Source organism: Calonectris borealis, chromosome 3, assembly GCF_964195595.1.
Source record: "Calonectris borealis chromosome 3, bCalBor7.hap1.2, whole genome shotgun sequence".
In the NCBI taxonomy this organism is placed as follows: Eukaryota; Metazoa; Chordata; class Aves; order Procellariiformes; family Procellariidae; genus Calonectris; species Calonectris borealis.
Genome location: NC_134314.1, coordinates 42,175,111 through 42,189,630, shown reverse-complemented (window position 1 = coordinate 42,189,630; position 14,520 = coordinate 42,175,111). Strand labels below are relative to the sequence as shown.

Sequence of the window (14,520 nt, the reverse complement as noted above, 5' to 3'; positions counted from 1 at the left end):
AGTGTTTCGAGTATTATTTGAGTGCTTGTTCTTCTCCAATGTTTAAAATGCTGTAATTTCAACCTTTCAGGGAGTCTTCGTTATTGTGACTTCGCCTGCCATTCTCAATTTGTTTTACTATCCAAATGATTTATTTCGTGTGCCGTGCTTAAGCATTTCTTAGGTTGTGTTTCCTTTACCTGCTACAGGGAGAACTGCAGTCAAGAACTAAGAATATGTTCAGATATAGTTCAGCTTATAGCTTTTTCCCTGAAGTTGACACCAGCTGCTTCTCACCAGCTATCTGGACTGTGGCACTTGTTACACCTTAATGAAGTAAGAACAAGTTTTAGTTTAATTAGTCTTGCAGAAGTTTTCAACAGACTCTTCAAAATAGGTATATCTCTATAAGACTTTTGATATGCAGTTTTTCTACCTGTGCCGGACAATTGTTCCTTCTTTTAATAAGAAAGGTTATTAACTGGGAGCCTGCAAAAAGCGTGATTAAAACACAACATTAAAACATAAATAAAGCACAACCAAGTCTTAGATAACACAGTTCTATATGATCTAGTTTGGTACTGTTGTTCCATTCATCCATCTGTGACCTAATGGAAAACCGGAAATTTTTGTATCTATGTATTCAAAGTAATTTTATGCTGAAAAATACTTGCTTCTGTTCTTGTGCCTCTAATTTTTTTTTTTTTTAGGTCTGTGTTGCAAATCAAATAGACTGAGACAGTTATTTGGTGCATTTTCTGTAGAGCATTTAATATGTCAGAGAAATTCTGATTGGTTAATATTTAGCTATGATACAGTGGTGGTTGAGTTCCCACAAAGCTCAGTAAACCAGCAAGTTCACTTTAAATGCTTCAGAGCGGAATATTGGATAGCTTTATCTGTTTCATGTTTATGCAACCTCATGTATCCTAACAAAAGTTTGCATAGTCGCAGACTAGAGGTTGTATTCTGACAGCTTGCTCTGTAAACACACTGCGTAGTCCACAGACAGAAGGAGGCAGTGCAGACCTCATAAAGTGTACTCTTTTTGTTGAGAAGGGATGCAAGCAAATACTGTGTGAATTTGAAAAGGATCTTGAGGAATATCTTGTACTATCCCTACTGAAAAACAGTGTTATACTTCCCACCCCTCCCCCCCCCCTTCGGTCTGTGTGTGCTTGATTCTCTTGCTCTCTGTAAATTATTCTCAGCTCTAAGTTTTTCTCTCTCCTTAGATATCCCCTGAAGAAATATCTGTTCTGTCATCACAACTAGTTAATGCTGCATTAGCATCCTTTTGGAGCAGTACTTTCACCACGGACCCAGACTACTGGTTGACTTGGAGGCCACTACCTGCAACAGAGGAAAAGAACTTTCCTAAATCCCATATGAACTGTTCTATGAAGGTTTGTCTCTTCTGACCTAATCAAACAACTAGGCTGAATACTCTTTTATTAAATAATTCAATAGCTTTCTAAAGCAATACTGTAAGTTCTAGCATAGTCAGTGCAAGTTGCATCTGAACAATCTAACTCTTAATCTCTTAATTTAGGGCCCAGGTATTTTGACCCGAGCCGTTTTCTCAAAGTGCTTCTTTGAAATTCTAACTAGCAGCAGCAAGACAAGCCAGTGGGATGTGAGTGGGCTTCCTGTTCTGTCATCATCCCATGTGACACTGGGAGAATGGATGGAGAGAGCACAGCAGCTTCATGAAGTCAACACAGCACTGTGGACCAATCTGGCTGTCTCTTCAATAGCAGATTTTAGGTATTAAGACCTCTCTTCCCCATAATATATATGTTACAGAAGTTTGCTTACCATGTGTAAACTTTTTTCATTCCTTTGCCTCCAGATACACAGATGCTAGACTACAAGGAATAATGCTAGGCAGACAACTCTCTGCCCTGGTAGATCTCGTTCCAATGGATCTTCAAGAAGAATTTTTGGACTGCTGTGAGAAGCTCTACCTCAAGAATCCGGTTGCATATGAGTACCTTCTCAAGATACTTAGAAGCATCACTGATCAGGAGTTACTTCCTAAAGAAATCCTGTTTCTCCTGCTCACTTGCTTGCAGCAGTTCTTTGGGGAAGGGCTTAAGGAGTTGCCAGAGACAGCTTGGCGAGGAAGCCTCTGGGTGAATATTGGTCTGGTGCAGATCCAGGTGTGGCTTCCGCAGACCAGGTTTGATCCAGCTGTTAAAAGAGAATACAAGCTCAAGTACGCAAAAGAAGAGGTGAGTGTGGAGCCTTTTACCTCTGTAATGTATAAAATCAATGCAAAGCAGTTTGACTTGGGTGTTCTTGGGCAAATCTTCGGTCATGATTTTCAAACTATACAGTTAGAACTTCTTTTAATATCCAAGAAGATGATGTACCTACTTGGTTACCCAAGAACCCAGAACCTCAGAGAATGGTTTATTCTTTCCTTTTTAGTTATACCAGCTGGAGTGTGAATGGAGAACAAATGATTTCTCATCCCAACTGCATACAGGAAAAAGTATTGAAGATGAAGCAGTCAGCAACTATATTCATCCCCATCTCAGGTAACGTCTCAGGCACTTAAGTCTTCTCTTTTAGATACTTAACTCTTATCTTTAAGATTGGAAATTTCATCTTTGAATGCTCGGCCTCCAAAGCTTTCTCCAGAGCCTTACAATTTTTGTGTTTTTCTGTAGAAATAAGGGTTGTGGAATTTGAAAGTATCAATTTGCATGTTGAGGTGGTAAAGAAAAAATCAGAAGCTGTTCTGTTTACTTGCAGTGACTAAGGAATTGTCCGTACACACTTTGTACTGCTGTAAATACAACAATTAAAGCAGTGCCCTTCATATCTTGATAAAATTGAAGTTATGCCCAGAAGTGAAAATAAAGCCATACATCTAAATTATGGTAGTTTCATTAAAATGTGACAATGTTGTCAACAAATTGAAACGAGATAAAATGTATATCTAGCACTGTCACTTTTCAAGGCCTCGATAGATGCCAGTGCTATTTTGCAGAGTTCTTGGACTGATTTATACTGGGTAGAAATCTCCAGATACATATTTTCGCAATAGCCTTCGCCTAGGGTGCTGTGGATGAATTAAATATCTTACCACATAGAGTACACTGTTGACATTCAGAATTTGTAGCCATTGTTTTGTTGTTGGGATGTTTTGGGTTTTTTATCTGAGGAACTTGAGGAAATTTTATGTGAACAGAGATTTCTCCTTTGTGCAGGTTTCCAGGTGATCCTTGTATGTGGAGATAAAAACTGGGTATTATTCATGATTTTCCACTATTAATGGAAGCTTTTGATTTCATCATTATACATGTAGAGAATCTGATAGTGCTATGCTATTGCTTAGAGAATGATAGTCAATGAAAGCAAGACTGAATGGCTGAGTTTTACAAATTGCTTCCAGTAATACTACTTTTTCCTTAATGCTCACAGAGCTGTCAGGTAGCAAGCAAAAAAGGAATTGAATTTTGTTGAAGTGGGGGTGGGGGGGAAGAGAAGTACATATGCATGCTATACAGGTGTCGCTTCTTGTTTTTTCCTTATTTGCTGTTTCACACAAACTAGCAGAATATTTCTGATGAATGTTTTTATATATCTAACTGTTATGTTAGATATATATAAACATTTTTATATGAAATATGCTTATATGTTTAAACTGGTCAATGTTATTTCTTAACAGACTGTTGCATGAAAGAATGCAAAGGTTGAAGGAGCAAATCAACAATCTTTCCAGAAAAAAAGCTTTCAGGCCTCCAGCTCCACCCTATGATTGCTTATACCAGGAGGCTCACCAGTACATCAACAGCATAGCACGTGTTTCTTCAGTCCAAGATCTTTTAGCCCGCCTTCTGCAGTTCCTTCGTGGGGAAAGACCTAAATCACTCCAGGCAATACAAAACCTGTTAAATGAAGAAGCATCTTGGCAACAATCACACCATCAGTTTAGGAAACACCTGGCAGAGGAGTATGCTGTATTCCCTGATGCCATCATTCCACTGCAAGCTGCCGTCTTACAGTTGCAACATGGCATGCGATTAGTGGCTTCTGAAGTTTATACAGTGCTTAAAAGTTTTGTGCGTCCAGCTGATCTGACTAACCTCCTTACTTCGTTGTTGACATTTCCTTCTATTGGCCATGCCTTCCCCACTTACTTCGCTCGTGCAGAAATTTTATGCTCGGTGAATTCAGTTGAGGTCCTTCATGGACTTAAAAAGTTTTCTCTGAAGCACTCTGAAGGAGAATCTGAGGGAGTAGAGCAGCCTTGCCCAACTCTGGAACAGCTCCTAGTGAATGCTTTGTTGCATCTTCGATGCCATGTACTATCCAGAGGAGAGATGGACCAGAAATCTTTGCAGCTTTTTAGACATCTGTGTCAGGTAACGTCTGAATGCCAGTGGCCAGGTTTCTTGTACTGAACTACCTTGTCCCCAGTATAAGACAGACATGGATCTGTTAAAGCCAGAGAGAAGAGCCACAAAATTATCAGAGGGCTGGAACACCCCTCTTGTGAAGAAAGGCTGATAGAATTGGGGTTGTTCAGCCTGGGGAAGAGAAGAGTCCGTGGAGACCTTATTGTAGGTTTTCAGTATATAAAGGCAGCTTCTAAGGATGGAAAGAGACTTTTTACCAAGGCTTGTAGTGGGCTTGTAGTAGGCACAATGGTTTTAAACTGAAAGAGGGTAGATTTAGATTGGATTTTTTGGATGATGGTGGTGAGACGCTGGAACAGGTTGCCCAGAGAAGTTGTGGATGCTTCAACCCTGGAAATGTTGAAGGTCAGGTTGGACGGGACTTTGAGGAACCTCATCTAGTGGAAGGTGTCCCTGCCTGTGGCAGGGAGGTTGGACTAGATGATGTTTGGAGGTCCCTCCCAACCCAAGATATTCTGTGATTCTACCTTGATAATTGTCAGTATAATGTTCTTAAAACTTTTTTCCCCCCATTGAATTGATAAAAGATAATTTTAACATAATCTAAAATATTGGATTAATTGTTGGGATTTATCAAGACATAAAATCATAGCCTGTAATGGTTACCAAAGATTTAATTTATTAAAAAAAAACCAACAAAACCCCAAACCACACAAGCACACAAAAAAACCAAACCCCAACTTTGTAGAGAGTTTCTTTATAAAATGGTTAAGAAAAGAGGCTAGAACTTGGCCAAGCACTCCGTTGCATACTGTTTTCTGTGCTTTTTCCTCATTGGTTTGTTGAGAGGGCAATTTACAAATCTTCCTTCAAGTTAGATGGCTTTGATTTATACTGTTGTAGACTGTAGAGGAGGAGAGAGCCAAACAAGACAGATGCTGCCCCTTTGATGAAATATGAGGTGATTTTGAACATTAACTTGTGTAAAAGCATGCTGCTTTGTGTTCCCATAGGCAATTATAAATGAATGGGATGAACAGGAACGCCGTGCCCAAGAGCGAGAGGCAATGGAACGCAGTCTGTACAGATACAGAAGTAAAAGTCATGGGAAAGGACGGAGTGAGGAAGAGGAGGAAGAAGAAGAATTTAAGAGGAGATTTCCCCTTCATGAAAAGGTAGCAACTGTAATGAAACACAAAAATCACGTCTGAAGTAGCTCCTGAAAAGGCATGCTATAAGTAAAATGAGACGAGGAATGAAGCAGTTTCTCCTTCAGTCAAAAGAAAAACGTGCGGTAGATTTTGATAGAAAGGTATTAAGTCCTGTGCTTTTCGTTTATTTTCCCTTCTGCTTGTAGAAGGTTTTTGGAATTAACTTCTGGACTTGAACTGTACTGCGGTTCAGCTTGAATAATCCCAAGTTACTGAATGACAATATCATTAGTTATTTATCGTAAATTTCTGGAGTTTGATTCATTTAGCAAGTAAGGTCTGCTGAGGTTTAATTACCTCTGAAGAGGGCTAACCTCCTTGATGAATAAAGCTGTGAGATTTTTTCAAATTTAACTGCATTACTGAATGATTTTTGAGGTGTGTCTTCACTGAGCAATGTTGTGCAGTATAGAAATCCATGAGACAATTATGTGCGTCAGTGTGTTGTTGGGTTGTAATAGTTCAGATCTTCAAGCGACCAAGCAGCGTTGAGGTGGTTTATCAGCACATAAGGCTGTTGCTGCTTTTTCTGAAAGAGGTGTAGTTGGCAGCAGCTCAGGACTCACTGTACTGCACTCTTGCCTGCTGTGGTTATGCCCCTTAATTGTTCTATTCACCTGTGTTCTGTTTCAGGCTGACATCTGAGCTGTGAGGTAGACAGTGTATCTATACAGTGCCAGCTCCAAGTCATTAGCACATTGTCACAATGCCAAAATGTGCAAAAGGGTGGTGGGGAGGGGAGGCGTTAAAGGAAGAAATTATAATTGACTTTTGATTATCATGTAATTTGCAGGACTTTGAAGATATCACAGCTCAGGCAAGCCTAGAAGAAAAAATGGAAACTGAAGATCCATTGGAAGACCAGCTGGAAGTTGATAGAGCCTTTTTGTCCAAGAGCTCTATGCAAACAGTAATGATGGTTCATCAACAGTTGTGCTTAAACTTTGCTCGATCCCTGTGGTATCAACAGTGTCTGCCTTCTCATCAAGCCAAACATTATTTCAGTACATTTATTTCCTGCTATCAGACTGGTGCATGCCTGGTGTCACAGTTCTATCCTTTAATTGGTAAGATTGCTAGCAATATTTCAGATGTGCAGGTTTAGCTTTATTATGATTTGTTTCAAATTAATCATATTGCAGGTCAAGAAACAGACCTATTGTGGGGAAAATGCACGAATATAAATTTTTTTTTTTCCCTAAAGAATTTCCCCCATGTTCAGACTTGTCTTGGTGGAATGCTTTGATTTTAATTTTTTTATGGATTTTTTTTTTTTTAATCCCATTTGTTACTATATAAAACCAACACAGTTTAAGAATAAACTGAATCTACTCTACTAAGTGAAATTTGGATCACTTGCATCTGTGGAAGACAATGCACTTGCAGAAATTTCCCAGAATTAAAATTTGCAATTAAGTTCATAAAAGAATTGGTTCAAATGGAGCTTCTGTAATTTAAAAAAAAAAAAAAAGTGGTGTCTTTTGGTTTCGTTTGGTTTCTTTTTGCTGGGGTTTTTTTTGGGGGGGAGGTTTGGTTTGTGGTTTTTTTTTTTTTTTTTTACCCTGAATTTTGGCACACTTGACGTGTAAATCATTGTAACAATGTGTGAGACCTCAGGGTCATCACCTCTCAAAGCAGATCTATGCTTCAGTTCTGATCTAATAAGTGTATATGTGTGCAGTTAAGAAGCAGCAGATAATGCAACAGAGCTGCTGTTTCTACAGTAACTTACTTTTGTGTTCATACCTGAGGTGTAATATATATGATTTTTTTGTATGTCGGATTATTTTTTCACAGAGCCTTGTTAGTAATTTTGTAGTAAATATCTCCTTAATGTGAATTTATGCACAGAGGAACTGTGGTCTTCTGACAGGATCACAGCCCACCTTTAGGATGATGATTTTACTTTTATACGAAAATTTGATAAAATAGAGGATGCAAACTATAAGTATGTCTCTCTTCTTCCATACTCCCATCTCATTGCTTATGTGTGCCATATTCTTACATCCTTGTAATACATAACATGCTAAGGCTTGGGATGCAGAAAAAAAAACCTTTTTCTATTCAACTGAAAAAAGAATTAATAGCATGTGTGATGTCTTCCTTTTTTTGCTTCCTAGGTGCTGAAATGAATGATAGTCTTTTTGGAAGCCAACTTCTAGTTAGCACTCTTCTTCACAATACCTTTTTTGAAGAATTATCTTCAGATCTTGTGCTGCAGCAAGATGGCCCATATGACTTTTACCAACATCCTAATATTCAGCAAGTCCGACAGTGCCAACCTGTACTTGATAATTTTGCTAAAGAAGTAAATGGGTTACTGCAGGACTGGCCGGAGCATCCAGTACTTGTGCAGGTAAAGACATGCCAACAAATGTTTGGGGAAAACTGGAGCATTTTAGAATTGCATTTGTGTGTAAACATATGTATAGATATGCATAGACATGTGCACACATACACTTGCCTAGATGTTGTCTGTATTACCTATGCAGATGTTTTAAAGTCTTTTAAAGTCTGTTTCTTCTTGAGAAATACTAGGTATTATTCGCTGTTCTATTTTAGTTATGAAATGTTAAGTGGTATTCACTGCCTACTCTGATCTTACGGCTTTAAGCAATCTTCAACCTGCCATACCGCAAAGATTCTTTTGCTGTTCAGGCTCCTGTTTTTTCCCAAAACGCTTTCTTTCATAGTGCTTTAAAATGGATATTTTTGGTCCCACTTACGGGGCCTGTGTGGCCCTCAGGTTATATTTCTTAGAGTAACGCAGAAACTCAGAATCTATTGGAACTCTTTGCATCAGGTCATTTGTGCTCCTTTCCCCGAGTGCACTGGCCTTCACTGACCTACTAGTGAGCTTATGCTAAAACAAGGAAGCAGTTAAAATTTAAAAAAAAAAAATGTTCTTATCTCTTGCAGAGGAGGGTTATGCTAATACAAATTAGCTTAACTTCATGTCTGCTTCTGTTGAAGATCAGTTACTATAGGTTGAATGCTTGTTTTTATTCTGCAGCTGTTAGTTGTGATGGACAGAATCCGGAGTTTTCCCCTCTCTTGTCCTCTTTCAAAGTTCCTGAATGGCTTGGAAATTCTTCTTGCAAAAGCACAGGTAAGAAAAGAGCTAAAGAAAACTCTTCTTTCCTCTTCTACGTTTCCTTATTTGTATTGGTACCACGATAAAAAAACCTGAAAGCTGTCTGCTTGCCAGGATTTGGGGAGATGAACTTGCTCCATGCTGTAAGTTTAAGGAGTAGCAACGTAATCCAGAGTACAGCATGAGTCTTGCCATGCAAAGACTAATTTCTGGCTTTGTATAAAGGGGAATTTTTTTTTTTTTCCCCCCCAGGACTGGGAGGAAAATGCTAGTCGAGCTTTGTCCTTGCGAAAGCATCTTGATTTGGTGACACAACTGATTATTCAGTGGCGTAGATTGGAGCTGAAGTAAGAACTGTCCTTCCTTACTGTTTTTTCTTAGATACTGTAAGCTTCTGTCTCTGTATGGAGACACATTCCAATGCAGAATTGCCTTAATCATGGAGCGTGCCCCTGTGTGTGTGTGTGTGTGTGTCTGTCTGTCCTAGTAACAATGTGAGGGGAAAAAAACCCCAAAGCAGCAGCCGTACTGGCTCAGAATGAGCATGTCCAGCCCATGGTGATGCTATGTATATGCCTCAGAAGGAGTACAAGCAGGACAGATAACTGCAGTACTTCATCCTAATATTTCCCCAGTGTTCTCCTGTTTTCTTCCTAGGGTTTACTGAGCCTGCAGTGTTTTGTCTGTTTAACAACCCCCATTAAATTTTCCTTAAAATTATTGTCCAGTCTCCTGTTAAGACCATGTAAAATTTTTATATCCACAGTATGCCATGATCAGGAATTCCACAAGTCTACCTCAAGTTTTGTGAAAAGAAACTTTTGAACCTAGCTCTGACTGGTTTTGTTTTACTGTCCCTAGTTCCTGCATTTCTTCTCTCATATTTAATAATAGTGGCAAAGCAGTGATCCTCAAGAGCTGATTGTGTATATTAAGCATACGTGCAGATTATTCCATCCTGTAAAATTTTCCTATAGTTCAGTAGAATCATAGAATCATACAGGTTGGAAAAGACCTCTTAAGATCATCGTGTCCAACCGTCAACCCAACACACCATGCCCACTACACCATGTCCCTAAGGGCCTCATCTACACGTCTTTTAAATACCTCCAGGGATGGTGACTCCACCACTTCCCTGGGCAGCCTGTTCCAAGGCCTGATCACTCTTTCAGTAAAGAAATTTCTCCTAATGTTCAATCTAAACCTCCCTTGGTGCAACTTGAGGCCATTTCCTCTCGTCCTATCGCTAGTTACTTGGCAGAAGAGACCAACACCCACCTCGCTACAACCTCCTTTCAGGTAGCTGTAGAGCGCGATGAGGTCTCCCCTCAGCCTCCTCTTCTCCAGGCTAAACAACCCCAGTTCCCTCAGCCGCTCCTCATAAGGCTTGTGCTCCAGGCCCTTCACCAGCTTTGTTGCCCTCCTCTGGACACGCTCCAGCACCTCCATGTCCTTCTTGTAGTGAGGGGCCCAAAACTGAACACAGCATTCGAGGTGCGGCCTCACCAGTGCTGAGTACAGGGGCACGATCACCTCCCTGCTCCTGCTGGCCACACTATTTCTGATACAGGCCAGGATGCCGTTGGCCACCTTGGCCACCTGAGCACACTGCCGGCTCCTGTTCAGCTGGCTGTCAATCAGCACCCCCAGGTCCTTTTCCTCCAGGCAGCTTTCCAGCCACTCTTCCCCAAGCCTGTAGCGTTGCCTTGGGTTGTTGTGGCCGAAGTGCAGGACCCGGCACTTGGCCTTGTTGAACCTCATACAGTTGGCCTTAGCCCATCGATCCAGCCTGTCCAGGTCCCTCTGCAGAGCCTTCCTACCCTCGAGCAGTAGAAGCAGAGAATAAAGTCTGTGTTGTTTTGGAGCCCAAAGTACCCACAATATTTTTGCTTTATTTTTTTCTTCTCTCCCCTTCCTTATTGTTTCCAGTTGCTGGTCAGTAAGTTTGGACAATATTATGAAGCAGCATGTAGAGAAATCCACAAAGCACTGGTTCTCAATCTATCAGATGATTGAGAAGTATGTTCAAGAGCAGACAGAGGCAAACACAGAAGGTAAGTGCTGTCCTTATATGAATGTGTGATGCAGTTCCAGCAATTACTAAGGATGCGTAATAAGGTCCTAAATGCCAGAATTTGACAATGCACTTTCAGGTGTAGTTCTTGTCCCCTTTGCCCTACAATAAATTCCAAGACTGTATAGGGTCTTCCATATAGAGTGAATTTCACTTGGTATTTATTTCTGGAATCACCTGTGTCTCTCATAGGGCCAACATTGTAGGTGGTGTAAAGAAAAAAGATGTCTGTAAAAAGCATCTAAACGAAAGTAGAACTGTGGTAATTGTATGTCATGCATGTATAAACATTTCAAACAGATTTGGAGGGTAGGAGGCCTCCATCTGCAGATCTCCATCTGAGGCACCTCATTTTTTTAACTGCACAAAGCATAATTCATATCCCAGCTGAACTGCTTTTAACATTCTGTATAAAGCCTAAAGAATTCTTACAGTAACTGTGTTTTGGTACATACTCTTCTTAGCAAATCTGTCTGCGGGTGTTCACGTTACGTAAAGTAGGGGAAAGAATATAGCTCTCGGTCCCTTGCCTCCCCAAAATTTAATGAAATCGTAAAGATGAAAGTAGCACCCACTGGCATGAGGTAGGGTTCTTCCAATCTCATGTCTAATTAATGCACTTACTTGATGAGCTTCAGATCCTTGGGTTTTTTTTACATCTCCAAGTGGACAGCTTGTCTTCTTCCATTGGAAGTGCTCTAAAGACACTGTATTCTCTACCAGATTCTTCTAAGAACTATTTCTGTCTTCATGATTTGAGGACTTAAGGAACTGGCAGTGACTAGTTTGTAGTATGGCTCATCATAACTGAAAAAGCCATTCATTCATAGAGAACAGCAAGCATTCTTTAAATACTTGATGCACTCTGAAATTGGACACGTAGCTGGCCTCCTCAGTCACTATCTTACTGCTGCCTCTCTTGTCCACTCTCCTTTCTTCTAGTGTGTTTTTGCTGGTTTCACTTATTATTAAATTAGAATTCTTTCCCCGCCAAGCCCCTTTCCTAATAGAGATATTTAGTTGGAAGTTTACAAAGAGCAGACAACAATTTTCAGGTAGAGGTTTTTTTGTTTGTTTGTTTTCTCCCCCTCTGCTTCTAAATTTCTGGTGCAATGTTCAGAAACTGAGCAAATGGATCTGAAAACGCTGGTCAGCACACTACAAGCTTTCATTGAAGGATCCACGCTGGGAGAGTTTCATGCACGACTTCAAGCACTACTGGTTTTCCACTGCCATGTCTTGCTGATGCCTCAAGTAGCAGAAAAGGGTAAGCTGTTAGCAATACATGTGTTGAGTCTTCTTTACAACAATGCCTGACCGTCAGGCATTCAAGACTTTCCAAACAGATCACTAAGCTCATAAATACAACACAAGCCTATGCTGCTGTTTTCCCCGTTTTCATGAAAATTACTGTTGGTCAGTTTACCCCATCTTTTGGTGTTGCTTTTGGTATTTGTTCATGATTACAAAAAAAAACAGGATGCATTTCTGAAGATGCATACTGAAGAATATCCTGTTTTAAAAGAAGCTTGTTATTGTCTGTCCCTTCTAGACATTCTATGCAGCATCCTGTGGAATCTATACAATTATTATAAGCAGTTTTCAGAGTGTGTTGAGGCCAGAATCACTGAACTTCGTCAACCTATAGAAAAGGAACTTAAGGTAAAAGGAAGCTTTGCTCAGACAATATACTGATCTAATCAAAGGAACAGTGGAGCAGATATTATTTGAATTTGTATATAATATTGGTTGAAGTCTTTAATGTTTGGTCAGTCCCATTTAGCCATGGAGGTTTCTACCCAGTAGTGAAGCCCCTTTGGATTTCACAACATTTGGGTACACAGCAGCTTTAGCATAAACATATATATTAATAGAATAAGATGCCTATGCAGTAATTTGCTCACTTACTAAGATGTCTTGCATTTTAAGACTGCCAGATCATCATAGCTGATCAGCTTTAAAGATCATCTTTTATATGCAAATACTTTATTGCATTTATATAAGTAATCCCATCGATTATTTATTTTCCTAATAGGAATTTGTGAAAATTTCAAAGTGGAATGACGTCAGCTTCTGGGCTATAAAACAATCAGTTGAAAAAATACGCAGGTAACTCAGAGCTTGGAATTAAGTTCCGTATTTAGAACCTTCCTTCTAGATGATTTCTTTATGATGTTGAATTTGAATGCAAGAATGTTTCTTCTGCTCATAACACAGTGGAAACATTTATTTCCAGCAGCTGAGAGATTTCCAGGATTATAAAAGCTAGTAACATTTCTGCTTTCCTTTGGTAATTAGGACCCTCTTTAAATTCATGAAGAAGTTTGAAGTTGTTCTGGATGAGCCATGTCGGCCTGCCTTGGTGGAAGTTGGTAAGGAGGAGCAGCTGGACTGCTTGCAAAAGCAGGAAGAATCTGAGAACCAAGAGACCAAAGTTCAGAGGCTAAACAACACATTAAGAAAAATCCTGTCTGCTAGAACAGATGTTGCCAAGGTGACTGTATTCTTTATTCTAAGTGTGGGAAGGGTATTTTCTCTGTTCTCATCTATATGTTGCTTTTCACTGATTTATGCAGAAAAATCTTATGTAAGTGTCAAATCTGTTGAATATATCATCAAATTTTTGATCTTACTTGTGTTCAGTATTATGAAACACTGTAGATGGGTGGGAATGCAGCATGGAAAGACAAACATGTTCTGTATCGATTTGGCACAATATCTATGCTCTAATGTAGAGATGATAGCAGTTACACATTTCATCTCCAAGTTGCTTGCATATTGCCTGCAGCAATTTGTTACCTCCCTACTAGTGCAGTAATATGGACTGGGAGGTGAAATTATTATTACCCTTTTTTTTTTTTCCCTAAACAAGGACCCAGATAAATTATCATGAGGCTGTAGGATTTGTGCGTATATAAGCTCTGATTAAATATAAAATTAGTTTGAGCTTGAATCCTGATAGGAGAATGCACTACACTGGCTGACAGCTCATGTACTGCAAACAATTGCCTTGGACTAGCTGATATGTGGTAAATCCTACTCCCCAGTGCCACAGTTTAGTGTGTCTCTAAGTTGACCAGCTCAAAGAGGAAGTCAACTAATTTTCTTCCTGAAATAGATTCCTATTCACATCCATTAGTTTTTATTAATAAGATGTAAGGAGACAATCGTATTTCCTCAGAATTTGGGGGTGAGTGGGAAATGCTCAGTTACTCTCAGTTTCCAAGGCTTTGTTCAGTTTCTTCAGACCAGGAGGGTGGCTGATCTTGCTCTTGTCCTGTGATAGTCAGGAGGGTAGAAGGAAGAGGCAGAAATCTGATGCAAATCTAATGTGTTTGGTTGTGGGTTTGGTTTGTTAGTTGGTGGTTTGTTTGTTTGTTTGCAAACCTGTTACCCATAGTTAACAGGGTGGTTGGTTTCATTTGTTGCAGTTTCATGTTGTCTTCATTCCTTAAACAAGATGCATGCAAACTTAAATTGAACAAACCCTAGGGATTAGCTTTCGACATGCTGGAGCATTACTTCTGTTATTTAATAATTTCTATTTGCGTACTGGTTTTGTTGTTCTTTAGCAATGCAATTAAATTTGTGTTTAGTGGAAAGTAAGTGATGGCGTTCTTATCTAATGACCTGAGGGCGTTAGTGATTTAGGTTAATGTGCCTTTGAGCTTGGAAGGCTGAGGAAGCTGTCCTGAGGCAGTGATAACCTCTATGAAAGAGGACATGACAAACACCTAAGAGAGCAGGATCATAGCGTCTTCCATTTGTTTGGCTGTTTTCAAAACTAATGTA

At 39.7% G+C, this 14,520-nt stretch overlaps 1 protein-coding gene across 7 annotated transcripts in view; it reads left to right on the top strand.

Moving 5' to 3' along the window:
• Positions 1 to 14,520, top strand: part of MDN1 (midasin AAA ATPase 1) — a 107,271-nt gene that overhangs the window by 66,184 nt on the left and 26,567 nt on the right. For all 7 annotated transcript variants that reach the window (XM_075145470.1, XM_075145471.1, XM_075145469.1 and 4 more), the window contains 16 exons: positions 189 to 315; positions 1,215 to 1,385; positions 1,532 to 1,746; positions 1,832 to 2,213; positions 2,413 to 2,522; positions 3,659 to 4,355; positions 5,363 to 5,524; positions 6,354 to 6,627; positions 7,681 to 7,916; positions 8,574 to 8,669; positions 8,907 to 9,001; positions 10,584 to 10,708; positions 11,849 to 11,995; positions 12,281 to 12,390; positions 12,764 to 12,837; positions 13,027 to 13,222. In XM_075145470.1, the coding sequence (XP_075001571.1) occupies positions 189 to 315; positions 1,215 to 1,385; positions 1,532 to 1,746; positions 1,832 to 2,213; positions 2,413 to 2,522; positions 3,659 to 4,355; positions 5,363 to 5,524; positions 6,354 to 6,627; positions 7,681 to 7,916; positions 8,574 to 8,669; positions 8,907 to 9,001; positions 10,584 to 10,708; positions 11,849 to 11,995; positions 12,281 to 12,390; positions 12,764 to 12,837; positions 13,027 to 13,222 (3,217 nt within the window). The remainder of the gene's footprint in view (positions 1 to 188; positions 316 to 1,214; positions 1,386 to 1,531; positions 1,747 to 1,831; positions 2,214 to 2,412; positions 2,523 to 3,658; positions 4,356 to 5,362; positions 5,525 to 6,353; positions 6,628 to 7,680; positions 7,917 to 8,573; positions 8,670 to 8,906; positions 9,002 to 10,583; positions 10,709 to 11,848; positions 11,996 to 12,280; positions 12,391 to 12,763; positions 12,838 to 13,026; positions 13,223 to 14,520) is intronic.